Source organism: Rhea pennata, chromosome 2, assembly GCF_028389875.1.
Source record: "Rhea pennata isolate bPtePen1 chromosome 2, bPtePen1.pri, whole genome shotgun sequence".
Taxonomy (NCBI): domain Eukaryota; kingdom Metazoa; phylum Chordata; class Aves; order Rheiformes; family Rheidae; genus Rhea; species Rhea pennata.
In genome coordinates this window covers 114749275-114777251 of record NC_084664.1, presented here as the reverse complement: position 1 = coordinate 114777251, position 27977 = coordinate 114749275, and the positions used below count along the sequence as shown (strand labels likewise).

General features: G+C 39.3%; 1 protein-coding gene across 4 annotated transcripts in view; it reads left to right on the top strand.

Moving 5' to 3' along the window:
- The first annotated feature begins 1375 nt into the window (after window positions 1-1375).
- TMEM241 (transmembrane protein 241) overlaps window positions 1376-27977 on the top strand; it is a 60743-nt gene continuing 34141 nt past the window's right edge. For 3 of the 4 annotated variants that reach the window (XM_062568137.1, XM_062568133.1, XM_062568136.1), the window contains exons 1-10: window positions 1376-1527; window positions 5075-5121; window positions 7698-7775; window positions 11868-11949; window positions 15162-15239; window positions 16636-16661; window positions 18036-18087; window positions 19389-19437; window positions 21504-21549; window positions 22374-22409. In XM_062568137.1, coding sequence (XP_062424121.1) covers window positions 1456-1527; window positions 5075-5121; window positions 7698-7775; window positions 11868-11949; window positions 15162-15239; window positions 16636-16661; window positions 18036-18087; window positions 19389-19437; window positions 21504-21549; window positions 22374-22409 — 566 coding nt within the window. In that variant the 5' untranslated portion in view covers window positions 1376-1455. The remainder of the gene's footprint in view (window positions 1528-5074; window positions 5122-7697; window positions 7776-11867; window positions 11950-15161; window positions 15240-16635; window positions 16662-18035; window positions 18088-19388; window positions 19438-21503; window positions 21550-22373; window positions 22410-27977) is intronic. The other variant, XM_062568134.1, reaches the window with a different exon arrangement.

Sequence of the window (27977 nt, the reverse complement as noted above, 5' to 3'; positions counted from 1 at the left end):
CCTCCTCAGCAAGTTTGCTGATGATCCCAAGCTGGGAGGAGTGGCTGACACACCTGAGAGCTGTGCTGCCATTCAGAGAGACCTGGACAGGCTGGAGAGCTGGGCGGAGAGGAACCTCGTGAGGTTCAACAAGGGCAAGGGCAGAGTCCTGCACCTAGGGAAAAATAACCCCAGGCACCAGTACAACCTGGGGGCTGACCTTCTGCAGAGCAGCTCTGCAGGGAAAGACCTGGGAGTGCTGGTGGATGACAGGTTGAGTATGAGCCAGCAATGTGCCCTTGTGGCCAAGAAGGCCAATGGTCTCCTGGGGTGCATTAGGAAGAGTGTTGCCAGCAGATCAAGGGAGGTGATCCTGCCCCTCTACTCAGCCCTGGGGAGGCCTCATCTCGAGTACTGTGTCCCGTTGTGGGCTCCCCAGTACAAGAGAGACCTGGAGCTACTGGAGAGAGTCCAGCATAGGGCTACAAAGATGATCAGAGGGCTGGAGCATCTGCCCTCTGAGGAATGGCTGCGAGAGCTGGGCCTGTTTAGCCTGGGGAAGAGAAGCCTGAGGGGGGATCTTATCAATGTGCACAAATACCTGAAGGGAGGGTTCAAGGGGAAGGGCACAAAGTCTTTTCAGTTGTCCCATGTGACAGGACAAGAGGCAACGGGCAGAAACTGAAGCACAGACAGTTCCACCTGAACGTGAGGGGGAATTTCTTCACTGTGAGAGTGATGGAGCACTGGACCAGGTTGCCCAGAGAGGTTGTGGAGTCTCCTTCTCCGGAGATCTTCAAGGCCCGGCTGGATGCAACCCTGTGTAACATGCTCTAGGTGACCCTGCTGAGCAGGCAGGTTGGACTAGATGATCTCCTGAGGTCCCTTCCAACCTTACTGATTCTGTGATTCTAAGCAACAGGGTCATGCAGTGCAGACACCTACATAGGTATAGGTGTGTTTTGGAGGGACTGAATTTTAGTGCAATGTAATGTGCTGCATGTCTCTGTTTCTTGTGTGTAGTGAAGGCATGAGTTAATCTGAACATTTCAAGTAAATGCTGATAAAAACCTCAGTTTGATGCTATATTTTATTTCACAGGCCCTTCCATTCTTCCAGTGTGCCAGCTCTCTTGGCTACAGCGGTGCCAACCTCAACGACACGTGCCAAGGCTGCAGAAGCCCTCCACAAACCCCTTCTAGAGGTTTCCTACATGGCGGCCAGCACGGATGTACCGGCCGGCCGGAGCCCAACGGCCCCCCGCGCGCGCCGCCCTGAGCCCCGGGGGCGGGAGGGCCTTGGGGGGAGGGGGTGCGGCATGGCCGCTTTAAGGAGGCCGCGCCTCCCCGGCGGGGCGCGCCGCTCATTGGCTGCGCCGCGCCGCCGCGCGCCGCTGTCATGGCCGGCGCGCAGCGGGCGCGCCCCGCCGCTGCGGCGTTGGGCCCCTCCGCGCGGCGGCGCGACATGCGTTGACAGATGTATTTAAAGCGGCCGGCGGGCGGCATCGCCTTCTGCCTCTTCTACGTGGCCTCCTGCTTCACCAACAAGGTGAGGGCGGCGGCGCCAGCGCCAGGACGCACGGCACGGCCCCTCGCCCGGCCCGGCGCTGAGGGGTGGCGGGGCAGCCGTGGAGATCCTATTGTTTATTTATTTACTTATTTATTTTGGGGGTTAGGTAGGAAAGAATAGGTGGCAGGACAGCTGCTTGTCACCACGAGGATTCTTCCTTCCTTCCTTTTCTTTTTTTTTTTTTTTTTTCCCCCCGCCCCTTTTTTTTGAGTAGAAATGGTTGTTGTGCAGTGTCTCTGTCCCCATTCCTAATCGCTGTGGAAGCTTGAAGCAGGAGGCCCTTTGCCCGCTCCAGGCGGAGGCAGAGATCGCTCTTCCAAGCAGTGTGGCTAAAGCAGTGTTAGACGAGGGCCAAGTCCCCTCAATTCTTCACTGTGTCACTGGGATTTATGCTCTGCTTATGTAGTGCACCTTTACTGCCTTTTTTCCTTGCTTTCTGTGAAGAAAGTGGGAGACTTTGATTATTTAAGGCCCTCTCAAAGATTTAGAGGAGCCTTAAAAATAGCAAGGAAGCAGACTGCATTTTGGATTTATTCAGTGTCTGTCAGTGAGACCCATAAATATGCAGCAGTGACTGCTAATCTGCTCTAACAGATGCACAGTGGCCTGTGCCTGAAAAGGTAAGATAAGTGAGGAACCTGCAACAAAAGTAGAAGCATGCTTTCTGTGTACTTTGTACTGATTAGGAAAAGCCTGCTAGTCAATCCCTCCAAAATGAGGACTACACTGTTAACAAAACAGCATTTCAGCCGGAAGACCCACCGTTGCCAGTCCCAGTGTGCATTTGTAATTCAGAGTATAGCTGCTTTTTCTACCACTTCCATTTTTTTGAATCTGCAAGGTCTTTACGCTTCTCTAATGTATAAATTTCAAGACCAGTGTATTTGGAAGATTAAAGGGATGATTTCTTATTGTTCAAATAAATAAAATGTTAGTTATAAAGCCAGAAATTATGCTTCCTTGGAAATATCAGTAGTACTGAATATATTATTAGATATCTACCAACCATTGAGCCCAGAGGCATTAGAGATCTGTTTTGTATTCCAGTCTGTCCCTGGATACACATGGGCTGACTGTATGCCACAATGCAGGATTTTCTCCATTAATTATCAGTTACTATTTCAGAATTTTGAAGATTTCACAGAAGAAATCATGTTAACCTGGAACCTAGGCAAAAGACAATTTAAAATATTCAAGGCATTATAGTAATACCTACAGAAATATTAACCTACACTTACCTGTACAGTAGTTTAACCTCTAAATTAAGGACAAGCAGTGTTTTCTACTGTGCAACTTAATTGCCAATTGGTATTGTTGAAAGGTCTAAGCAGAAGCAGAAAGAAAAGCGTGCAAAAAATAGACACGTAGTGGATAAAAATGTATAGCTGAAATAGCTTGAGCTAGTTTCTTTGCTCACTCTTGGAGGAGGGTCGGTAATGTTACCCAGTTCAGGTTAGCTAGGTGTCTGACTTCAGTCTGATTCAGAGATTGTCAGTTAAGAGTGTGATTTCCCTGAGAGCCAATGGAGTGACACCGGCACTCTAGGGAGCACCGACACAGCCTAACCTAGACTATGTGAATACCCTTCCAAAATGCCTGAGTGTGTGTTTGTTTGTTTTTTCTTTCCCTCACTGATTTTCCAGAGACTTGTTGGTTTGGTGAGAGTGGCTCTGTGGAAGTTGCAGTGAAAATAGTCATAAATAAAACCGCTGAAATCTGGGGAACTTCAGTGAAAATCATTGATGCCAGTGGGTTAGATGAGTTTTAAGGCTTGCCTTTGAAATGTCTTATTATTGTAAACTAAAGACCCGATATGAGCAGGTTTAGCTCAGCTGTTTAGAGTGTGGTGCTGCTAATACCAAGGTTGTGGGTTCAATCGCCGTATGGGCTACACTGAGGGTTGGACTAGATGATCTCCAGAGGTCCCTTCCAACCTTACCATTCTATGATTCTATGATAGAGTAGCTACTTGTTCCTGTCATATATATCAGAGAGTACCTCTATGTTTCTGAAGCAGATTTCTGAGAGAAAAGACATTTTTTGAAGCAAGTAGGGTATGGATTTCCTGAGAGAGAGTTAAGGAAATACAGCTTTTTTCAGAGATGAAAGTGAAATGTATGTTCTGTATGTAGACTACTGATCTGTGTTCCAAGGTACGTTTACTATTAAGAATGTCCAGAAGTAGACTGAAGTCCAGAAATGAAGCAAAGTTCACAGGAAGAAATAATGCAGTTTATTTGGCAGACTGTTAGGAGCAGTGATTAGTAACAGAAAGGGACTAGAAGAGCTGCCAAATTGTGTCATGAGTTGGAAAAGACACTTGGCTTAAGTGTACTTGAGAGGAAGTTGGAAAGGCTTTGACATAGGGCCCTCTTTGTCAACTCCATTTTAAAACTTTAATGTATGCTTTAATGCAACAAAGTTAAAATAACCAGAATACAGACTTTTTGCTTGTCCTGGACAGTGGGTAAATGCAAGTGGAATACAGATATGTGCAAGTATATCATCCTGGTTTAAAACCCAAATGCCATTTGATAAGTGTATGTATTATATGACTGTTTATGAATCAACATGCCTTGTTTCTGCATATATTGATATCTTTTTAGTGACCCACTCCTCAAAAAAAAAAAAAAAAAAAAAAAAGGACCTGCACAGTGCTTAGTTCCATTTTCTCTCTGAAATCTTTTACCTTCTCCTGTTGCCATTGACAACTTCTGCTGGCTCATAGCAGGAATGGCAGGGTACTTTTCCTTTCTTCCAGGGAAGTCCCAGGCATCCTTTTCCCTTATAGGAAGAGTGTCATATACTTGATCACAGGAAATTTTTAGACCCTGAGGTAACATGTAAAGATCTATTTCTCACTCATATTTGTGTGTGCATGTGTATACATATTTGTGTGTATGTGTGTACATACACATGTGCACACACACACGCACATATATACAGTAGTGAGAAAGGACACTAGCATTCAAAAACTAAGACCCCGTCAAAGCTCACCAAAGCAAAGGCAAGGCTACTTCTGCAGAGCATAACAGCTCCAGAGTGCTTTATAGACACTGCTTAATATTTTACATGGAACACTGCTAAGTGAATGTTAGGTCTGTGAAATGAAATAACCATCAGGAGATGATTAATTCTGTTTAAGATTGCCTCTGTGCCATGATGCAATTGTAGTTGACAAATGCTTATATTTTTTGTTGCTGTAAACTCTTTTCCATTTAGAGCAAAGCAAGAAGTGTGGTCAGCAATTGAGAGAGCAATTCAGCAAGTAGCCCTGTCTTTGTCATTCAGTGTGTCTATTCCATCCTTCATGTACTTTAGTGTCAGCTTCCTCTCACGGTGACTGGGGCAGTATCCAGCAGTTCTGGCATTGGAAGAGAAATTATTGAAAATTTTCAAAATATCTCATCTTTTTTTTTTCTTTATTTTAATAGGAACTTCCTTTATTTCATTCTCTTGTGATTGCTTGTTGATGTTATAACACCATGGATGTTTGATGTCCATTAATTTGGTATTTGTTTTCCAGTACGTCCTGTCTGTCCTGAAATTCACCTACCCTACCCTTTTTCAAGGGTAAGTACAATTTTAAGAATACATTTGTTTGAAAAATGACTCTCCTTAGTAAAGGTATTGCTCTTCCATGCTAAAGCTAACTTTAGTACTTCGTGCCATTACTGGTTTTTGGTGTCTAGAGAACCTGTTTTATGAAAGCTTAGTAAAGTGTTCATTAGTTGTCCTGGTTAATTTTTAAACATCATACTGGTAATGTATTTAAGAGATATAGACTCTCCATAATTTCTGGGTTTTCTGGAAGTCTTATACTTTATGTCAAAAAGTAGCAATTATAATACAGCTTGTCATTGGAAGCGGCATTTAATGTTTACATGTGGTGTATTCTCTTTCACTATGCTAATGAAAGCCTACTTTAAATCAATCTTTAGGCAAACACAAATATAAAGTTGCTTATTTTCATATTTAGCCTATTTGCTGTATATGGTAAATCACAAGCATATCTTAATGACTGTAACAAGAAATACAATGTTTGGCCAAATATCCATACATACTGTCAGTGCTGTTACTAATCTGAGATGTTTAGCAGAATTGCATGTGGCCTCTTAGAGTCAACATTTCCCTCATTTGTTCTTTTGGTATGTGTATAAGATTAACAGACACTGGGTAATTTTTAAATCCTATGTTGCTGCTTAGCATGGCATATTTTTTGCCTGCCCTCCAGCCCCAGGACTGTGAACAACCGTAAGAATAATTCCCAAGGGAATCTTCATTTTCTTTGAGCATACTCGGTTCTATTAAGTTTGCAATGAGTGCTTTCTTTAGTTGTCTCATGCATACAAAAATTGTCTTCGACAAGACTTATCATATGGGGAAAGGTACAAGTAATGTATGTAAAATGCAAGTGTGGTAAGTCAACAGTAAAAAAGCATACATTCAATGGCATGCAATTACATTGTGGCATCTGTGTTACCACAGTTATCTGCCTTTTCTAGCATTTGGAAATGCTGTACTGCCTTTCAGCATCTTCATATTTTTCCATAAATGCTGGCTTTTAAAGATGATTTCTTGAAAATTATTAAGAGGCTCAGGTGCACTTTCATTTAGAGCTATGGCAAAAGAAAAAAGGAAAAGAGTGTTATCCTCAGTAGTTCATGCTATAATTGTCTACTGTAACTGTTTCCCTTCCGTGTATAATTTAAGACTATATGAAATGGTGCTGAGCATCTGGAGCTGTTACTAACTTCAACTTCTGTCTTTAACACCTGAGAAGATATTCCCTGTCCTCTCTAAATCTTTCAAATTAAAGTTGCTAGGAGTTTGTCACTCGCTTGGGACGGAGCACGATCAAGCCTGTGGTGAACATCAGGGATTACCCAGCTTTTAGCTGAGGAATACATGAGAGCTTAAATGGTGTGAATTGAGCTTTGATAATAGCACTGAATGTTCAGCATACCCCTTATGGACAAGGAGCTTGCTTTCTCTCACAATCACCTTAGGCAGCATTACGTACAATGGCCAATGTGTGTGTATGTGCACATATGCATGGGAGAGAGCTTTTAAAAATTGCTTAGATGCTTTGCAATGAATGGGACTAATAAATAAATCCACTTACATACCAATTACAGATGCTAATGTGGTTTAATATTGCAATATAATATGTCTGAACTGTGCTAAATATTCAAGGATTTTCACCCAAGAAACACCTCTCTGAAAACTACTAGCCAAAAGGAGGAGGAAACGGATAATTTATTCAAAGCATAAAAAAAACACAGTGTGCATCAGTACTAATTTTAAGTTATCTGCAAGCTTTTCTAAGGCCTCACATACAGTTTCCTCAGTAGTCTGAGCAATCTCTTTATAAGCTGTTAAGCTGTTAGGTGGATAAGTCAATGCAGAATGTCTTTAATTGTTATATGCTTTTTCAGTAAGAACACCACAGTGTCATGGTTGATGTGCAAAGCTATCTTGCTGTAAAGAAGTTTTCTATAGAGGCTCTGGACCAAAGAGGCTCTGTGCAGCATCATGATTTGATTGTTGATGATGCTTCACTTGATGCTTGCTACACAAGAAGGAAAAAACCCACAGTCTGAGTCGCAGAGTTTATAATCTAGGTCCAGAATGAACTAACATGAGAAGTCAGAGTTATGTTTGAAATTACCAGGACAACACTTCTCATCCTTGGGACTTATTTGGTCCAATTGAAGTAAGTCTTGAATCCTGAAAGTGTGTTTGTCTATTCTAATAACAACTCAGTTTGAAAGGATATTTATCTCCTGTGACAAACCCTGTCTCACTTGTATCTTTAGACTATCATGGCTATAACATCACTATTATTGTAAACCTTTCATGGCAAAAGACAACAAAATGGAGTCTGAACAGTATGACCAGTGACATTGTGACAGGTGGTCCTTTATAAAACACTTGAAACAGGAGGGGGCAAGCACCAGAGACAGGAATTTTGGAGGAAACAAAGACCCACAAAAGATAAGAAAAAGGGAATAGTGGGCAACCATGGTTAAACTGGAGGAAAGGCAGATAGTTAGTCATAGGTGTGCTGTGAGAAATGAGTTTCTAAGGTCATGTTCCATGCGGTTAAAAAAATGTAATTCAGAGGTACTACTTTGTTTCTATTTCAGATGGCAAACATTAGTTGGTGGACTTCTGCTGCATGTCTCCTGGAAGCTGGGATGGGTGGAGATAAACTTATGTTCAAGGTACAGTGGGGTTTTCAGTATTTACTAAATATTTATTTTCTGTAGCTGGGTTATGATGTAGTTAGGTTGGCTGTAGAAGACAGTAGCTTGCTAAAGCATAATTTTATATGCAAGTTTGTCAGTCACAAACACAAAGCAAGTAGTCATTACAGCAGTGCACAGGATCTGTATCATAATAAAATTCTAGATTGAAAGATGCTTTATAGATCAAGATCACCTGCTTGAACTGACAGTGGCAGCAAGTTAGAAAAGTCATCCAGAATACTGTACTGTGTTCATACAGATGCAGTCCACTACACGGAATGTGATATGTCCTTTTTGTTTTACCATTTATGTATCATAGCATATTGCACATTCAGAGGAAGAGTTTGGTCTCCGCCCCTAGAGATATTCGGAACCTGACTCTTGACTGGACTATGCCCTTAGCAACATCTCCTAACTTTGAAGCTAGGGGATTGGACTAGATGACTACCAGAGCTCCCTTCTAATCTTTTTTTTTTTTTTTTTTTTTTTTTTTTTCCTGTGATTCTGTATTAGCTGACGATAGCTGATGGATTTTCAGTTTGGGATTCAAACAACTGATTTGCAAAACTGCAGTTTCTCATTTGGAATAAAGTGCTTTGTGCGTGCATATGTGTAAAGAACCAGCCCACATTTTTTCTTGTACGTGCAAGTGCCTACATCACCCTCAAAATTTAACTGGAATTATAAATGGAAGCAGAATTTATCTTCCTATCTTTTAAGTGCAGTTTAGATAAAATGAGGATATTAGAATAAAAGCTGTCATTGTTATTAGTAGAAGCAGAATTAGGTACCGAATCTTGCTTTAGTGCCAGTTAGCGATACGTATTCTTATGAAGCTTTTATTATTCCTGCATATTTTGTACTCACAGTACAGCTGAAGGACAAAGGAATACAGCCATCGTTAATGTCCTTTCTAATTCAGGTTTCATTGCTGGTTGAGAAGTTACTTTTGCCTTAAATCATGAAAATAAAGAAGTTGAATTTTTTTCTTTCCAGCTTGGAAAGCTTTTTGTCAAAAATCCTAAAGAAAGAGGGAAAATGTCTCTCTGTGTGTGTGTGTGTGTGTGTGTGTGTATCTTTTTTCCAAAACCTGAAACACCTTAAAGAAAATACTGAACAAAAATCATTCTTTGCTCTTGAAGATGCTTTTATCTAAGTACTTGTTGAAAAATTTTTCTGTTTTGAATATAGAGGCTTCAGGCCACCAGATGTCAGCATAATCTAGGAAAACTGATTAAAATAAATCTTGGGAACCTTTTCAGCAGTCTTCTGGAATAGGTGGGTTATGTATTAGCTACACATGAAATTAAATGACTAGGATTCATTTCTGTGTTTTGGCTGTAATTTAGCAAAGTACTGGGCATCAGTTTAAACCTGTCTTTATTCAGAAGAATTGTGCACATGCTTTAATGCTTTGCTCACCTAGACTCAGCATGTATTTATAAGAAAGCAGGGAGAAAGGTACAACAACACAGAAATGTAACTTCTCAAAGGCTTTTCTCCACAACTTCCCCTCAAGCTCCTCCTTCTTACAAAGACCTTTTCCCCATGGTATGAAACCGTTTTTTTTTTTTTTTTTTTTTTTTTTTTTTTTTTCTCCCCTCACAGAATATTGGTCTGTGGATCTAGCTTTTTCTTTTTTGTTGTTTTTTTGTTTTGTTTTGTTTGGGTACATATAGGAAATTTATGAATACTATATCCAGACTTCTAATACTAGAAATCATAAACTGGCACCCATTTGTAGTCTTTGTATCTTCTCTCTTGCAGACTCATTTCATATGCTTTCTGAGCTAGTTCGAGTTATTCAGAAGCATCCTAGAAAAATTATTTCAGTACATAGAGATTATCACCCTTTTGTCAAAAGCATCTGACAAACTTGGGAACTTAACTTCATAGTAAAGACCAAATAAAAACTGGTCCTCAGTTCCGTAAAACGTGTTACTTAGTACTTTCCCTGAGGTTTTATAGAGAACCTACTTTTCCTCCATTTCCCCTCAGCTCTCCCAGCTGCTAAGAGAGCTGTTTCTGAAGGGTGGATGGTGACTCTCTGCAAATCTGTATCAAAATCGGGGCCTCTGTGGAGCACAGAAGAATAAGCACAGTATCTGTGTAACGCCTCCAGTGCTATGATCTCTGCCTCATAGTTTCTGCCTAACCTCCTAGGCACCTAAATTGGCTGTGTTTGGCTTGCTATTTCTATTGTTGTTGCAATTTCCCCACAGCTAAGTAGCAGCTCAGAGCCTTAGCTTAAACCAAAGCTTAAAAGTGTAGTTTAGGGAAAACTACCTATTGACTTCAGTGAGCTGCAAATCTAGCAATGACAAACAAGTCAGTTCTGTTTGTCACTGAGCTTGCTTTCTTTGCACATACATCATTGTATTGCCAACACAAGAAACTACTAATTGGTTTGTATACAGGACAGATTGTAAGTGCTGATATGTTATATCAAACACTCATGCATTCTTTTCCAGTCCAGAAATTCTGCCTTGGCAACATAAAATTCTACTTTTACATCATGGAAAAGCATCTGAAGTCCTTTTCCATTACACTTTGCATTACTGCATTGGAAATGGAGACATATTTGGGATTCCTAGGATTTAGTGGTGTAGAGCATGAAGAGGTGATATTTTTATGGTGCAGTCATTCATCTTTGTTTTTTTTTCTTCTTTTTACCTCCCTCCTCTCTTTCCATTCCCTCCTCTTTTCTCCAATTTACTCCGGTTCCAATAGAGATTTTTTTGGCTGATTTCTGACAGGAATTGGTTGGTAATGCAGCATGGCAGTTTTTGATCCTGGTCTCTGTAAAATTCCAATTGAGACACTAACCTTAAAAGGCACAGTGCTTCTTTAAAAATGATGATGATTGCCCCCCAAAAATGGAGCAAGTATTCCCCCCCCCAAGGGAAACGATCTAAAGATTGCTCTATTTCTGCTACTCTGAGATTTTGACCAACTATCTTAGAAAATTATAAAGAGAAAGGAAACATAGTGTTTACAGTTTTCCTCTTGCCCTATGTTTGTAAAAATCTTAGGGCATCTTTTATTTTTATTCAAACTATTCTAATTTTCTTATTTTAGTGGTCTATTTTTCTATTCTGTGAAATGTGGTAATATAGTGGTACTTACAGTTGCATTTTGATTCTTCTGTGCTACCTGGAAATGTGATCCAAATTAAGGAATTGCAAACAATTTTATTTTGTTCTAAGAATCAGAAATATTCACCAATGCTGTCTGAACTGTAGTTCAAAGCTCAGAAAGAATGGGGGTACCAATGTCTTCAGTAGTCTTTGGATCAGACCTGCAAGTCTTTGCCACTCTTTTCCTGACTCAGTATCTTATATTGCTCCCTCTGAAATTTATCACCTACCTGATCCCATTTTTCCCCTGAAGTACTGAGGTCAGCAAAGAAGTAATGTGAATCCTGAAGGCCCATCTCAAAACAGAAATCTGACCCCACTGCAATATCACTTTAAACAAAAATCAGATCATGACGACTTCATTCCTCTATTAGTTGTCAAACTGCCTCTAGGAGTTTGGCTTAGTCAAAGGAATATCATTAAGAAATCTCAAGAGACAGGCTTCCACAGAGACAATCTGATCTTTAGGAAGAATCTCTTTGTAAATCTGGCTGAGAAATGAATGTGTGGGTGGGCAAGTGTACTTAGGCATAGTGAAAATGTGTGCTGTCTGTGCAAGTGTGGCATTTTAAGCCTTCATTTGTCAGCTTTTCTTCCTTTTACATCAAAGAAATCAGTTGAAATGAAATTTCTCTCCATTAAAACCAATACTAGTAATTGCCATGAAGGCATTAAACAGTTTTTGAGGAAGAGTGTGAGAAAGAGTAAAAGTATTTCTGCTAGTTCATATCTGCAGTTAAAAGAGATGGTTCATTTCTATCTCAGACTTCTTTAGTAAGTGGGAGGAATACTGAACAATCAATTTAATGAATTTAATGTGCACACCTTTGAAATAGATATATACATATTGTTCTGTTCTTTGCAACTAACTGATGCTGACTACATGTAAACAGAATGTGGTGGTGTAATAGAGCTTTAATTGTTTTCACAGGTCTGATGTCCTGTCATGGCTTCCTGCTTCAGCACTTTTTGTGGGCGTTATTTACGCTGGCTCCAGGGCACTGTCTAGATTGGTAAGAAATGCACAAGTAGGAGTTGGTTCTTTATTGTCTCTATGAACAAAGATCGTTCTCTTCACACAAGGAGTTTAATGCTGTTCCTGGGCTGGGGGAAAAGGGAGGAAAGATTTAAATAACATAACCTGTTAACTATGCTAGGGTAGTGGTCCAGTCCTATGAAGTGTGGAGCAGTATCAAAAGGTGCAAAATAGCCACAGATCTCCTTGACCTCAGTGACAGTCAAAAGCACTCAGCATCTCTCCAGAGCGCTCAGTATTTTGCAGAACATATCCTTAATGGTCTGAATTGTGTCAACAGGGAAGAAGCTGAAGAAGTTACTAGCTGTAACTTTTTGCAAAGTGGGCAATGGGACATAGATCAGTAGGATATGTTTTTAGGAAAAGGATGGAGACCCTTTCAATGTCAGGGTTTTGATGCTTTACAAGGTTTGAAGAAATAAATTGAAAGTTGGGAAAAGGTTGTGGGAATGGCTAGATTGATCAGATTTATGATTCATTTGAATCACAGTAACATACCAAAAACTTAGGAGATGTCAAATCTACTTTTATTAAAGCTAGATGCTTTTTTCTTAAATGATCCACTGTTGCCATAAAAAAAGAGAAAAGAAGAAAAATTGTGACCTCAATTTTTTAAAAAACAGCAGTGTTATCTGCAGTTATACAGTCTGCAAGAGCAGATTCTCTGCTAGTTTCCTATTACATTCTGTCAAAGTATCCTATCTAACTCCAAAGCCAGCTTACTGCTGTCAACTCCTAAACTTGAAGAAGAATCAAATGTGAATTTTCAACAAGAATCTGCTTGCTGTGGTCCCTTCTTGAACATGCTGTTGGAGATGTAGGGCTGAAGAGGACAGGAGATCTCTGTCCTCTCAGGCAAGGCTGTGGGCCTGATCTCAGACCCAAGTGATCTTCAGGAAAGCTAGGCCATGTGCTCAGATGCTACGTGCCTCCAGACTGGCTGTTTTGTGGCAATTGTATTTACTTCCTTGTCAAAGCAAGTCCAATTAGGCCTCCCTTGTGTGAACAGAGTAGAGATCTTTAAGGAAAGAACTGCCTGGAAACAGTAACAGAGCCTTTGGCATCATCATCTTTTCTGCTTGCTCACCTGGGAGGTGGAGGAGGAATGAATCACATCCTTTCTTGCTATTTCTTCATATTTCTGAGTTCTCTCATAAGTTACTTTGTTTCTTTCTTTTCCCTATGCTGTGATCATTGAAGAAAGTGAGATGCTCTGGAGCCATACAAGAGCTGAGTCTCCTCTGTGGTTGAATGGTGTTGATCTGTATCCCAGATCTTTCTTGAGCAACATCTTCCATTTCTACATGTCTTTTTTGTTTTACATAAATGGGGATTTAGAGGCCTAATTCTGTGACTATTTTGCCATTGAGGAAAGGCACCAAGATGAGTAGTCTCAGCCATAGTGGCATGTAAAGCCTTGTACTGGGGAAAAGTTGATCCTAAATACAAGCTTTACTTACAATAACTCTACCTACAATACTTTTACTGCACAGGGAGAAGGAAAAAGGACTCTCCTCATCCTTGTATCTAAATTATCTCACTGCAGCAGTGTACTTGAATTAAATGGGTCTGTTTCTAAAGTAGAAATTATGTGAACTTTTTTTGATCAAAGCCAGAAGCATCTACTTTCAAACACTCCATGTGTACTGGCAGGACTACAGTCTTAATCTCCATTTATCTCTCACAAGAGACACTAGAAGCCTGTCCTGCACAGGAGTTCAGGGCTGGAACTGGAAGAGAGCTGCTTAGCTCTGGACTGTGATGCATTACCAAAAATATGCAGGACTGTGAGGGGAGGTTTGTACAGAGTCTGTTCACCTTGTCTGCCCAACCAGTAAACCTTTCTTTTTGTAAGCACTAAGCCCACTCACATCAAAGACAACAAACATATGGAGAAGGTTAACTGAGCTAGGCAAACTGGAGCCATTGTTGGCTCCAAAACACATTTGGAAGAGCCAAAAGGCTCTTCCAAATGGGGGGAGGGGGACAGACAACAAACTGACTCCACAAAAGGAAGAATGTACATTTTTGCTGTCAATTTTTCTCGTATATCTTTTTCTTGTATTTCCTATAATTGTGTCAGGCTCAAAATGCTTATGTTAGATACTTCTGTAATGATGTTCTCAGTTGTCCAGCAACAGGGTTGAGAATTGGTTTTCAGCTCTGGTGAAGCAGGAGCTAACAATTTCATATCAGCTGTGTTTGTGTGGTTTTTCATTCCTGGCTAATTTAGAGGTGTTAAGAGTTATCTTGGTATAACTTTCTTGTTTGTGGATCCACCATAGTTGTCATTGTGACTTAGAATATTTAATTAATGATTATCCAGCTTGATGGGAAAAGGAAAATCTCCCCAAAACCTAGATTTTTTTTGTTTGCAAAGTCAAATCTAAGCATATCATCTGATACTTAAGAGGAGTGAACATCACTGGAATTTTAATTCATTCTCTACTCATGTGAGTAGAGTGAGTGGGCAGTTCTTCTGCTTCAGTTTTTAGGTTACCTAAATTGGGGCAAGGAATTGCCTCAGTTTTGACTGTATCTGCTACCCCATGGACCTGATTTGGAGGAAGTGTTATAAACCACTAGTTCTTGCTGATTTTTGCTTAGGGGTGGTGGTAGTTTGACTCATTATCATTGGGATTTGTTTCTCGATTTCATTTTGGGAAGGAGTCCAGACAGTTTGTTAATTGTAATTTCAGCACTTCTTGTGTGTGAACTATTACATTTCCACCCTATTTTCTGGCAGGTATTCATAGCAGTAACTGAAAGTAATCACCTAAAATCATCTTGCCCATAATTTTGTTGCTAGGAATAACAGAATGTTCTTAATACCAGTAGACAGAGATGGGAAAACTAATGAAAACTATTTACTGTCAAGGCTGCAGATTTGTGAAAGGAGGGGCAAAACTAGAAGCACATACTTGGAAAAATCTCCCTGTGGTAGCTATGTAGAAACACACTGACTGTGTACCCCAAAGTCAGAGAATTAGGAGCGGTTTGGATTTAAAGGCAGTTGCATGAAAGTGCCTGTTATGTAATAGCGATTCCATTTTGGGGATGGGTCTGAGGCACTCTTAGGAGCTGTGATGTGGGTTTACAGTCATCAGAAACAAAAGAACCCTGGGACAGCTAGCCTGAACTAGAGTGACCCAGTTATTGAGACTGTTTTTTATTCTCTTTCCATGGTAGCCAATTCCGATGTTCCTTACAGTACACAATGCAGCAGAAGTTATAACCTGTGGGTTCCAGAAGTTTGTGCAGAAAGAGGTAATTGATGTGCTAATATGATACTTTCTGTGATATAGCTACTCTATAACAAGAAACCTACTTTCTTTTGTTACTGGCTTTAGTACTGTTTGTTTTTCTAATCTTACTGTGATAGCTGGTCATTAATGAGTCCAACATTTGCTGTTGGCAAGGATCTATATTGACCTTTTCTTTTCCCTTTTAGTTAGGGAAACACTGCAAATGCGTATCGACAGTTTGATCTGTGTTTTTAAGACAGGCTTTGTCCTGCTTTTTAAATTTTTTTCTTCTCCTCCCCCTTTTGAAAATTAACATCCCCTCTCTGTTGCCATATGTAAGAGTTTCATCAGTTGAACTGAGAGGATAGAGGACTGGGTCCTAATGTCTAGCCGGTGTAATTTATCTAGCATTTGATGCATTGTATGGTTATAGGTAGACTACATTTCCACATGAAGTGCAGGAAATCATTTTTTTGAATTTGTTTTTTTAATGTTTTGGAATCTGTCCCAAGACCTTTTAAAGACAGGAGAATAATTCTTGCTTACTTTGAGATGAGTCTATTTCTCATAAACTGAGAGATCCTGGAGATCACACTATGCTCCAAGCTCTGAAATGCTTTTCTAATTGTTTTACTGGAGAATTGCTATGTTAGATAGCACTGGGAAGTTGTTCATTGCAAACTCTCTTCTACAAAGGATGCCAGCTTGCTGTACAAGGGATCTTCCCTCCCCTCCATGTGTATATGGAGAGATAAATAAGTGATCGGTGTTTGTTACTCCTAATAAACTGAAGAGCTCTCTGAGGCTGTGTCCACGGAGCACAGCAGTGTGTACGACGGCACACCCCGGGACATTGTCTCCCAATGGCTGACCCTTCCGAAGTGTGCCACATTGTCTTTCCAGCTCACATGCCTACGTTCCCTCTCCTTGAAAATCAAAGTACCATGGAGAAGGATAGTAGAAACCTAGGTCTTGCTGGGAAGCTTCTGAGGAATAAATTTGGACCAGAAGGTTGGAGGAACTCTCCTGTGTTTAGATCAAAACTGTTTTGGCTAGGGTAGTACCTAATGAATTAAGAATACTCAGTATCAGAGTAATACAAAACACAGTATTGGTAAAGATAAGTTTGAAGACCGGGTATGAACTTCACATCTGGTTTTAAGTTTGTTCAGTGGCAAATAATCTGTAAGTATAAATCAGAAGTTGGAGGAGGCCAATCTGTAATCCTTGTTCTTTTTTCAAATTAAATTTGCTTGGCAGTACTCAAAGATAATGGACTGTTGAATGTTGCTCACTGTTTTTGTAGTGTTTTTGCTGCAGTAAGATCAGCTATGATCCCTTTCTGTTTATAAAAGGGGAAAGCACTCTTTCACCATTTCTTACCTTTAGCGTTTTTAACTCCACTTTCTTTTTTACAGCAGACATCTCTTCTGAAAGTCTGTAGGTAAGTTTTGGGTTTTTTTTTTGTTTGTTCTTCTTTTAAAAAACCTTTCAGACTTGTTTTGGCTCCAGCTTCTTGTATTTGCTTCAGATAATGATACACCAAAATAATAAAGAATGTAAGACACATTCCTGTAGGCAGTAAGCCTGAATAGCAACATAGGAGTAATTAAATATTTAAAATTTTACTTTCTGTTTTTAAGGAACAGGTTAAGTAGGTATATTTTTTTCTTGTGTAAACATTTAAAAAAAACAGAAAAACAGTATTTCTGAATAGCAAAGCAGTGCTTTCATAAAATGTTTTTGAAAAAGAGAGAGAAAAGGAGATAGAAAACAACTAGATATGTCTGTCTTAGGACAGACTTCATATGTTCATGTTCATATGTTAGCACACCCTCAAAAATCTTTATTGTCCCTGGGTGTTTAGACTTCAGAAAGGAGATAGTGAAAAACAGAAGCCAGCCATTCATATATTAGAAGTTTCTTTCTTCCCCAATTCCCTTGAAGAACATATAATTGATATTCTCCATATTTTTGTAATCGCTTAGCTATTCTTAGTGTACAATGTTGGTTTACTACTTAGTGTGTTTAGAAGCTCTGTCTTCCTACTTTCTCTGCTTTGCTTCCATTACCTAGCTTACTATGACTTGTTTTGCCCACTGGATGATAATCCAGTCAAGGATAGTGATTTTTTTCTTTATTCTGTCTTTTCCTCCTACTCTGCTAGAAAGTCAGTGCATGAACTGCAAAAGCAAATACTCATTAATAGTGACAGTCCATAGAAATTCTGTATCTGTGTATTCAGTTTAGCCTTTAGAAGTACTGCCTCAGCCACAGATTAAGATTTTTATTTAGCCCAAATCTGTTGACTAAGGACAGCACAAGTCCTCCCTTAAGGTACTTCAAGTGTAATACCTTCAGCTCCCACTTTGGTCTGCATTCTGGAGTTACAGCATAACCTTGAATGTAGTCACCTCTCTTATTTCTGCTTGAGTTGTTGTGATAGGCCATCTAACTGAATGAATAAACTTTTTGGTAGCCATCCATAGATTAAAAATTGGTTCTCTTTCAGCTTTCTAAAGTACGCAAGGAAAGCCAGATGGCAAGTGAAGAGCAGTATTTCCTACAACAGTTTGTTTGCATCACTAATGAGATTGTTTTGTGTCACTTTTCTCTTCGTATAACTTTGCTGTGTATTAATTATGAAGAAGATTAATTCTGAAAAATTAGTTTTGGTGGCAGAAGTGACTTCTTAAATATGGAATAAAAATGAAACAAATGAAATACCAGTGTAAAATTGAGTGGAAACCTCCAAACTCCCTGGGGAGTACAGATCCAGGTTGTGAGCTTTCAGTCTTGTCTTTTCTTTTCCCAACAGTGCATTGTTTCTTCTGGTAGCAGCAGTATGCCTTCCTTTATGTGACACCCAGGTGAGCTCTGCTTTGTAAACAGGCTCTAGATTAACCTTGATATTTTATATCTTGATAGCAAATGAGGGAGGACATACATGATGCAGCTTTTACTTGTGAGCTTAGGTCTGTGAGTTCTGTTGAAGAAATTATAAATGTGGCCTGTTGCCTTGTTACACTGTTGCTGTTCTTAATGTGTTTGTGTTGTGGTAAAACCTCTGAGTAACTCAGACCTGGAGGTCTTGGGTAAACCCTGGGGCTGCAAAAACTTTTGTTTAACCCCTAAAAGGGCTCTAAGTAAATCACTTAGACCTGGACTTACTGCACATACTTAAGCAGGTTCCTGAGTTATCTTTGTGAGCACTCTACACTCTTTCTGTAGTCTCTGGAGAGAGGAAGGAGGTATCTCTAGACAGTAGTCCAGTCCACTGAACATCTGTTCTTTGGAGGTGCCTGTCTTTCTCTTTTGGACGCTTAGGAAGGCTTCATGCTTGATATAGATACTTCAGTTCATATATGAAGTTATGTCTTATAAATCTGTGAATTGTTTGGATGCATCTGATCAAATGTATGCATCCGTGATGTGGAACTTAGCTGGCCTTGTGTGCATTCTTCCTAGTCCACAGTTCAGAGTAGGTAGTTCTGGTGTATAAGTCATCTCAAATAAAAGTAGACATATAAAACATGCCAGATGAATTCCCTTCAAAAATGTTTATTTCTGATTGTGAAGAGAGCCTGCCTTGCTTAGAGGTAGATGTCTATTTAAAGCATTCTTTTTGATACCCTTAAGAAGAGGGTGGTATATAAGAGCAGATTGAATGATCTTCCCTGTCACTTTTGCTTGGTCTAGGAATGAGTTTCTTCCTATCATAGCCCTGCAGTGAGTGAGAGGTTTGGAGAGACTGTTTAGCTGCTGTGGAAGCTGAGAGCAGAAAGGAGACAAAAACCTCTTACCCCTTTGCTCATCCTTGGCTGCTTATCCAAATGTACAGGAGGAGTCATAAATTAACTTTTCTGCTGAATGAAAAATGGCTGCAATACAAGAAAAAACACAGCGGGGTCCATATTATCAGATTTTTTTGAATGATGTGAAGGAAACAGCTGTGCTCACAGACTGCTTGAGAGCCAGAGACAAAGAGGATAAAGATATCTAGAGTATGTCAGGTCTCCAGAGGAAATAGAAACCTTTAGTATTCTCTAATACAGTACTATTTGTAGTATAATTTCTACTATACTCGCTTTGTTAAACTAACTGTGAGGAAATGTCCACATGTGTGCTTATATGACTCTGCATTTATTTATTTAGATGTTCTTTTTTGCAGTTTGATCCAAATGGTTATTTATGGGCTTTTATTCACTTGGTCTGTCTTGGTAAGTCATTTTCTTTTGGAAAAAAAAAATGGGAAAAATGAATATGTTAGAAAACCAAACTATAGGTTTATTATGAAGTTACTGATATTTAAGATTCTTGATATAAGAACTTGGAAAGAATAAAGATGCTCAGTAAAGATAGGAAAGTTCATTTCCTTTATAGCTTTTATATTGAAAACAGTAGAATAAACTAGATGTAGCAGTCACTTAACATAAGAAAATGCATATGTAGTTTTGATAAACAGTAAGCTTTTCTGGGAGTTTTTGATGGTTGCCAACTAAGGGACCTTCCTTATAGAGTGGGAGGAAACATGAGAAAAAAAAGGGGGGGGGAATAGCTTGTAGTTAGAACCTTATTGAACACATTGATTTTATTAAAGAACTGATAGATAATATTCTAAAATATCATTGAATATGCTCCCAGAGGAAGGATGTTGAAATGTGGGGTTTTGGTGCAATCGTATATGCTGCTTAAAAAAAAAAAAAAAAAAAAAAAAAAGACTGTGGGTTTCATGACATATCAGTATTTGTGTATTTCTCTTTTGTCTTTTTAAAAATAAGTCTTCGGTCTATTTTTAAGTAAATCAGATTCTTCTCCTGAAAGCTGTAACAGTCAGAGGCAGAGAACCTGAAGAAAGTAGCAATTTTTAACTAGGTAATTTTGTAATTTTGTGGGTTTTGGAGCATTAGGCTGGGTAATAAGGAACTTATATTTAGTTCTTAGTTGTCTTACAGACTTGAGTGACTGATTCATATGTTAAATCTCATCTGCAAAATAGAGATGATTCTGTCTTTATTTTGTCTATTCATAGTGTAAACTTTTTAGGGCAGAATTTGTGTCTTTTTATGTATTTGTGTCCAGGAAGGTCTAGAGATTCCAGTCTAAAATGTTAACATACAAATAATAAACTATATATATACATATATATATGTGTGTGTGTGTATATATATATGTATTTAGGAAATGTCATATGGTAAATATTTGCTTATTTAGGTAAAAACAAAAAGCTAAGGATTTTGCACTTCAAATATTTTCTGTCTGCTGTAGCAAGTCATGTTACTGCTTTCTCAAAGTCACGAGGTCTAATTTGTAAAACAGTGCTAGGCCACAGAGGTGGAAGGCAGAGAGTGTTCAGGAACCCTCTACCGTATGGTTAAAATATGTAGGAGGTGCCAGTGTAATGTTTATGTTCAAAATATAGCTGCTTTCAGTTTCTCTTGTTTTGGGGAGAAAGCTGTTGTCATGCCTGTTGGGTTTTTAGTTAATAGGAAGTATAATTACACAAAGACAAAGAAGCTACTAGAGAGGGTGAACACGTGAACCAACTTAACATACAGTGAATTAAGACAGCACTGAAGGAGGGATACCTGTTCTACCTTTCAGCTTGTTTAAAGAAGGTGGAATTGAAGAGATTTATTACGTAGTGTTCGAGCTGATTTGCTTTTCATGTTGTGATTTTCTTTGCGATTAAAAAAAGAATAGCCCCAAAGAAAGAGTCCGGAAAAAAACATTGAGATTGAAGCTTTATTATTCCTTCCCTGACTAGTTAAAGCCTTTCCCAAAACAGAAGTGGAAGCACACCAGGAAGTGAATAGGTCAAGAGTGCCAAGAACCTTGAGAGTCTAAAGCTCAAGAAACTTCAAACAGCAAAGGTGGTTTAGAGGCAACAGTGACAACAGCCTACATGGATGAAGACGTAGTGGTCCCTGCCCCAAGTGGGCTGGCACAAAGAACCTATTTTTCTGCAGCAGTTCTCTTCATATACTTATACAAACACCCATGTACCCATGTCCCTTGATAACAGTCATGAGCTAGGAGTTCTCTCTTCTTCAGAAAGACTAGGAGAAACATATAGTATGACAGTACTCTGAGATGATAATACTTTGGAAACCATTAATTTGAAGTGTTAAGTGACTTTACTCACGGTTTAGGCATCCTTTGTACCATGTTGCTGACTGTAATTCAGAAGGTTCCACATGAGTGAGTCTGAACCATGGTCAAACAATCCATTGTTTGTCAGAATGATTGCATGTTGCAGCAATTATATTTGTCATTTCAATTACAGGGACTTACAAAGTATTTCACAAGTTATGGAAACCTAGCTCTCTAAGGTAATGTATTTTAATATTTTTTTAAAAAGAAAGATTTAGACTCATCTATCTAGCAGTTGGGTAAACTGTAGGGATCTCTGCTTTATCAGGCACTCTTGAATGATCATTAACTTTTCTTACCAGAGGAGCAATATTTATTGTTGATAATCAACTATACCATATGACTATTGATATTTATACTAACTCAAACACTACATTAGTTTTAAATAGTGTGTTATCAAAGGATGATAACTTAGTTCTGGAGAAAGGTCCTCTGATTAATATCAGAGAGATAAAGAGGAAATGTTAGTTTGTGTTAGCCTTGAAAGCTGCAGGGTTTGTGCCTGTGAATGCCTCTTTGAAACAAAGTCTCAAGAGCATGCAACAGCTGGTAACTTGCAACAAAACCTGAATGTCCAAGTACCTTAAAAATCCTGTAATTTTGCACCAATCTCACGAGCACTTTAGCACTAAACCGAGTAAACAGGAGTTTCTTTTGAAATCAGGTGATATTACATGTTCATAGCATCTGTAATCTGTGATTGTCTGTATGGGGATGGATATGTTCCCACTGAGTGTAATGGACATGTATCTAAACACAATACATATATGTATAGGATATGAATAGGCCCATTTGTTTCAGCACTGTTTTCCATCTGTGCTTAAAGGATTCCAGTCTTTAGTCAGTCTCCTATTACCTTCATTTTCAATGAGGTTACCATTGGCATAATAACAACAGAAGTAATGTAAAAGCAGTGTAAATGACGTGTAAATTAGTATACTGATCTCTTCTATCAAATGAGCTGTGTTACTAAAAGAACATCCTTTTTTTTCCCTCTTCTCAGTGACCTGGACCAGCAGTACATCAACTATATATTCAGGTAAAATCAATAAGCCTTTAATATACCAGAGATGGTTTTATGTGGTATGTTTTCATTTTCAGCCATGTCTGGCTTAGAAAACTCATAGCTACTACTACTTAAATATGTTTGGGTAGCAGGATATTCATGGAAAGAACATTGCTTAGCAGCTGAATGCTTTGGTTATGGTTAGATGGACATGCCAGTATACACCTGGGGAGTAAAGATGTGTTACGTTTTTTTTATCACCATGTGCACAAGAGAGCTATCTTTTTCCAGAATGATATTTAAAGAGTACCTCTTTGGCAACCCCCACTCATAAAAATCAAACTTGCACAAAATTGCCAGAGGGAGAGGCAGTGGTTATAGATGTACCATGTGCAAAAAACATGAGCAGTAACTGATTGATCAGAGTTCTGTTAGGATGATTGAGTAATTCAGACCTTTTGTTGTTCTGCTGATTAGGATATATAAAACTGGTTTGTTATTTTGTGGTTAGTGAAAGAGCTTTAGTCACCAACTAGAGTCCCTTGTGAGTGTTTGGTTGTGGGTGTGGGGTTTTTTTGTTGTTGTTGTTGTTCTGTTTTTTGCCAATCCTTTCCCCAAAGAACCATCTAAGCCAATGCAATCAGATTGCATGGCTTCCACTATATTTTTCTGAGGCTTTATTTGAGGTAAGCTTTGCAGAGATTTTGCTAGATCCTTCTCCATCCATAAGCAAACCTCTTACCTTACTCTGCTTATACTCATTGACCTCTTTTTGGAACAGTAGGTGAAGTTGTGAGGAAATACTATGCAGGGTGAATACTAAGCTCTTAGGAAGAAGGGTGGTCAAAAGGAATGAAACCCATCAATGAGTTTGGATAGAAGCATAATAGAGAGCATAAGTTATGGATAAGCATAACAAAAGTGAAATTGTGCTTGTCTAATTGATTTGCATGAATGTGTGCTCTTGTCTGACCACATTTGATAAAGATCTTTGATAGGGATGCATCAAGGACACTGCTGTAGGACAGGTGTTTGACTGCAGTTCCCTCTTATCTTATGAACACCGACTCGATAGCACGATTACTCATCTTAGTCTGATCAAATCACCTATATCCATAAAGGAGTATTGGAGCCCTTTTATTATGGATTTATATGGTTCCAGTGAGTATTTGCCAAGGTTCTGTGCATTGGCAATGTCTGAATATCAGTTGGCTTGCAGTAGGCTTTTGTTTCAAGTCAGTTGTCATTTTTCATCTACTCTGAACTACAAAGCAAATCTAGTTTAGTCAAAGAAAGCAATTGTGTCTATTGAAGCTGTTTAGAAGAATGTTACAGTCACAGAACTTGGAGATATGCTGCTATGTACAGAAATAATCTGTGAAGTCTTGAGAGAGCTATTCTACTTAAAGCAGCTATTTATTCTCCTGGCAGCTATTTGTATAAGGGAGAAAAATTAAGAAAGCAGTAAAATAAAGTGATTTGTTTTCATTTGGCATCTGACTATAACTCAGTTGTTGCTTTAGTTGAAGCTTGCCTGGGCCTCAACCTTTAAATTCAGATTTTAGTTCAAGGTCTTAATTTTACGGATTAGATTGAAATCAGGGTCAGATTCTCTGGTGTGTTAGCTTTGAAGTCTGTGAGGTTGTGTCCAGCAGAGAGCAGGAGTTCCACATTGAATGGAAGGGATGATTACTGATTTAGAAGTTTTTGAAAAGGAGGTATTGTTCTCTAAGGAACTGTGCGGTCTAATGATGCAGGGGTTTGTATTTAAAAGCTACTTTTTTTTGTTTAAGAAATAGAGTTGTAGGAGTTGGGAGACTGCCTTTTTTGTTGTTTTTAGCAGCTCTTCACAGGCTTTGATAACACATTTGCTTGTAAAGATTTTCATCAGCATAGCTTGGGAGGTGATGGTGCAAAGCAATTCCTAGAGAACAGGTTGCTCTTTGAAAAGAGGAAGCAGATGAATATATGTTTGTTTGTGTATGTTGAGTCTGTAGACATGCACATGTGCACACACACACTTCTGTCTGTTAGAGAACATTGCAATCCATGGGCATTTGGACGTCATCTTGTCAATGGAAAACAAATGGTTACATAAACAGTGGAACAACTGGCATCTGGTTTCTTACAGATTTCTGTTTTGTTGTTATAGTCAATGATGTTCAACAGGGTGTGAAATTTGACAGAAGCTTTTACCTTGTTTGTGACCTTCATGAGGTACCACTGCAGTGAACATTCTCAGGTGTCTAATGAGGCTGAGAGCTTTCTGTCACAGAAGGCACAGGTAGGAGTTATTTGTTCATGAGACCTGTGAGTATGTAATTATGTTTGAGGTGTCTGCTTCTTAAATTCATGTGAAACTGGTTGGTGTGTTTGAGAGCTGAAAAGGGTGACTGACACACAGCATTATTGCATAAGCTTGATTTCCATAGAAGACAGTTAAATACAATTTAAAACATATTTTATTCTGAACATTATCTGAATGAGTGCTAACTTCTTATAGTCAATTCTGGGTCAGAATTACTGTGAATATGGGATTACCTCTGGCAGAGGATATGCAGCATCCCGTTCTGTGATTTAGCTTGTGTTGGGGTATATGCTGCTTTCTCTACACCAGACTTCTCAAAGACTGTTTCAGCTGTGAGAGGAACTCAGCTCCATCTCCAGAATCAGAAAGTGTGACATGCTGGTGGTCTTGTCTGTACTATGAAGAAACTTCTTAGGGCAGTATCCTTGCAACTCCTTTTTATTAGGAATAGTATCAATGGGCCTTTATAGCTCCTTATTTCTAACGTGAGAGAGATAACATGGGACTGTGTGGGGAAAAGAGAGCAGCTGTATGAACACAGCCAGACAGTGTTTATTATAGTGGGATCTGCTGAAAGTGTTTGTTTGGTATAAAAACAGACTTGCACTCTGAATGTAGATGCTGCCTGGATAGAACAGATTAAAAGTTTTACCCCAGGCTACAACATGTTTTCATGTACTAATATGTTAGATTAAAAAATACATATGGAGATTAAAAAATATATTGCCTACATTGGCTCTGTTGGACGTTGCGAGAGGTACAACTGAAACTAGCAAAGTCTCCTACTGTACTCTGTCTCTACACGCACTATTTCTTTAATATCTGGAACAAATTTTGGGAGAGAGTGTTTTAAGTTAAGGTGTTAGCAAATGTACATGGATGGGAACTTTCCAGAACCAAATGGGTCTGAAGAAATATTTGCTGATGTTAAAAGTGTGGCGTTCCTCACTTCATCACTTACGGCATCGCTGTGTTTTTTTTTTTTTTTTTTTTTAGGTGCCAGATAGGAGGGAAAGCAAAGCTGTACTTTATTCTCTTGACCGTCTCCCTTGTATTTAAGTGGGGAGAGGAAGAGAGGGAAATATACTTCCAAGAATATCCTTCTATTTTTTCTCAATCTTACTCCTTCCTTAAAAAAAAAAAAAAAAAAAGTGTTGTATTTCCTGCATTCTCAGACTTCATTGTTGCTGATACTTGCCAGTGTTTGCTCAGTAACCTTGCATTTTCTTTTATTCATTTCCAGTCCCTCGCCAATGTGGGAGCCAGATTTTGCTCCCACAGCTGGCTGGCAAGATGCTGTGAGGGGGTTGTAGTGTCTACCTGGCATGCTGAGGGGTACCTAATGCTTCTTAGAAGTGAATCACAGCTTGTCTTGGTCTTTTTTTCCTATGGAGAGGTATATAGAGATACATTGCTCCTGGAAAACCTGAAAAAAGATGTTGGCACATCCCAATATCTGTCGCTGTTTGCAAAGGCATGGCAGACAACCTAGTAGTCACTGATGAAGAGAAAACAAAGACATAGAGCAGGAGGATGTCAAACATTGAATAAATGGCACTGGCAAAGATGTGGGGTAGAGGCTGTAGCCTGTGCAACTATCCTGTATCTGGCTTTTGGAAGAGCTGCTGATTTGTCACATTTGTGAATTAAAAAAGCTGCAGTAGGTTTTGTTTAGTAGAGAAAGGCAACTTTGTGGGCATAAATTGTTTTTCCTGCTGAAATACACCTCTTCTTAGCTAGATAGAAGACTGCAGATGACTCAGTCCAAAGTAGAGCAATAGGAGTCTGGAGGAAGAAAAGAGGAACAGAGGAGCCCTGCAAAGGGCTTTTATTTCTACTGTGGTCTGATGTCCAGACTGTCCTTCTGGAAACCCCTGAATCCGTAGACTGGTCCTGCAACATCATTATCTTTCCTGTTGATGTTCAGTTCAGAGCAGAGTTCCAGTGTGATTATACTGCCATTTAACCCATTTACCTAAACTTGCCCCTCACTCACAAAAACGGCTTTGTTTTCCTGCTTTTTTTTTTTTTTTTTTTTTTTTTTGGATTTAAGCCTGGGATGTCTAGTAGGGCTATCGATTTCTCTTCATTGCAGAAGGAAGTTTTTCTCACCTTTTTGTTTAAGAGGCAATAAAGCAGAAAGCAAAAACGGAGGAACACAGCTTAGTCATAATTCTCATCAGTGCTGATACAGTTTCACTTGTCCTTCCAGTCAGTCTTTCTGACTCAGTCTAAAGCAATAGGCCTTTGCTTCCTTTCCTGCCTTTAACAGGAAACTGTGGTATTGAGCCTGTTTATTGTGAACTCCTTTTGGCCATCTAGTGTGGGGAGAAAGTGTATACATGGGGAGGAGGGGCAGAAGAGTATTCTATACTGTAAGTCTTTCACAGACTTTATATATAATGTTAAGCCTAAAACACCTGGCTATATATCCCTCATAAACAGTTGCCTTTTTCAGCCCTTCATCTTCTACTTCTTATTTCAGTTATGATCTTCCCCTGTGAGACTTTAGTCACAGGATTTCCATGTTCTTTGGAGTTCCTCTCGTGCTGGTGCCTCTGGGAATATCTCTGATTCACTAAAGCATGCTGAAGGCAGGCCACAAAGTGCAGTCACATGGTCGCAGAGAGAATGGGAACTAGCTGAAAGTGAACTAGCATGGAAACCATAACTGTGTTAACGCTGAAAAGCAGAATTGGCCTGGTCTGAGCGCCTTGTTGATGAGATTGTATGGGTGTGGGTACCTGAGTTAGCTCATTTACAATGAGTTCAGTTTTCTACCCATCACTGTATGTGCTGGGAACCACTTCCAACTGTTGCTCTGCCTTATATTTTTGTCATGCAGGCTTCCACTCCTCCGCTGTTTGGGTTTGTATTTTACTGCTACTACTGGGCATAGTAAGAATTGGTGATATTTAGGAGAAAATGCCTGGCTTTAGCATTCATAACATTAACAAATGTCTTTTTGCTTTCAGAAGCACAGTGCTTGCTACTTATCTCAGAAAAGGCCCTTCAGATACTCTTTTGTCCCTTGTGTCCATCATTTGCATGTATTGTTGGTATCTGGAGGGAGGTGTAGTTTTGCTTTGAAAGATTTGCTTGCTTCTCCCAGCTTACAATGCCCAAGAATCTTTGTCTGTAGCTGTTTAACCTTGGAAACAATGTGGAATGACAGGAACAGTCAGTAGTGATGGAGAAGCCTCTGTACAGCTTATACTTAAAAACTCAGAGCATGAAGTTCTTATGGGACCTCAGAAATATTAAGTGATTCTCCAGTAAAGAACTGATCATAG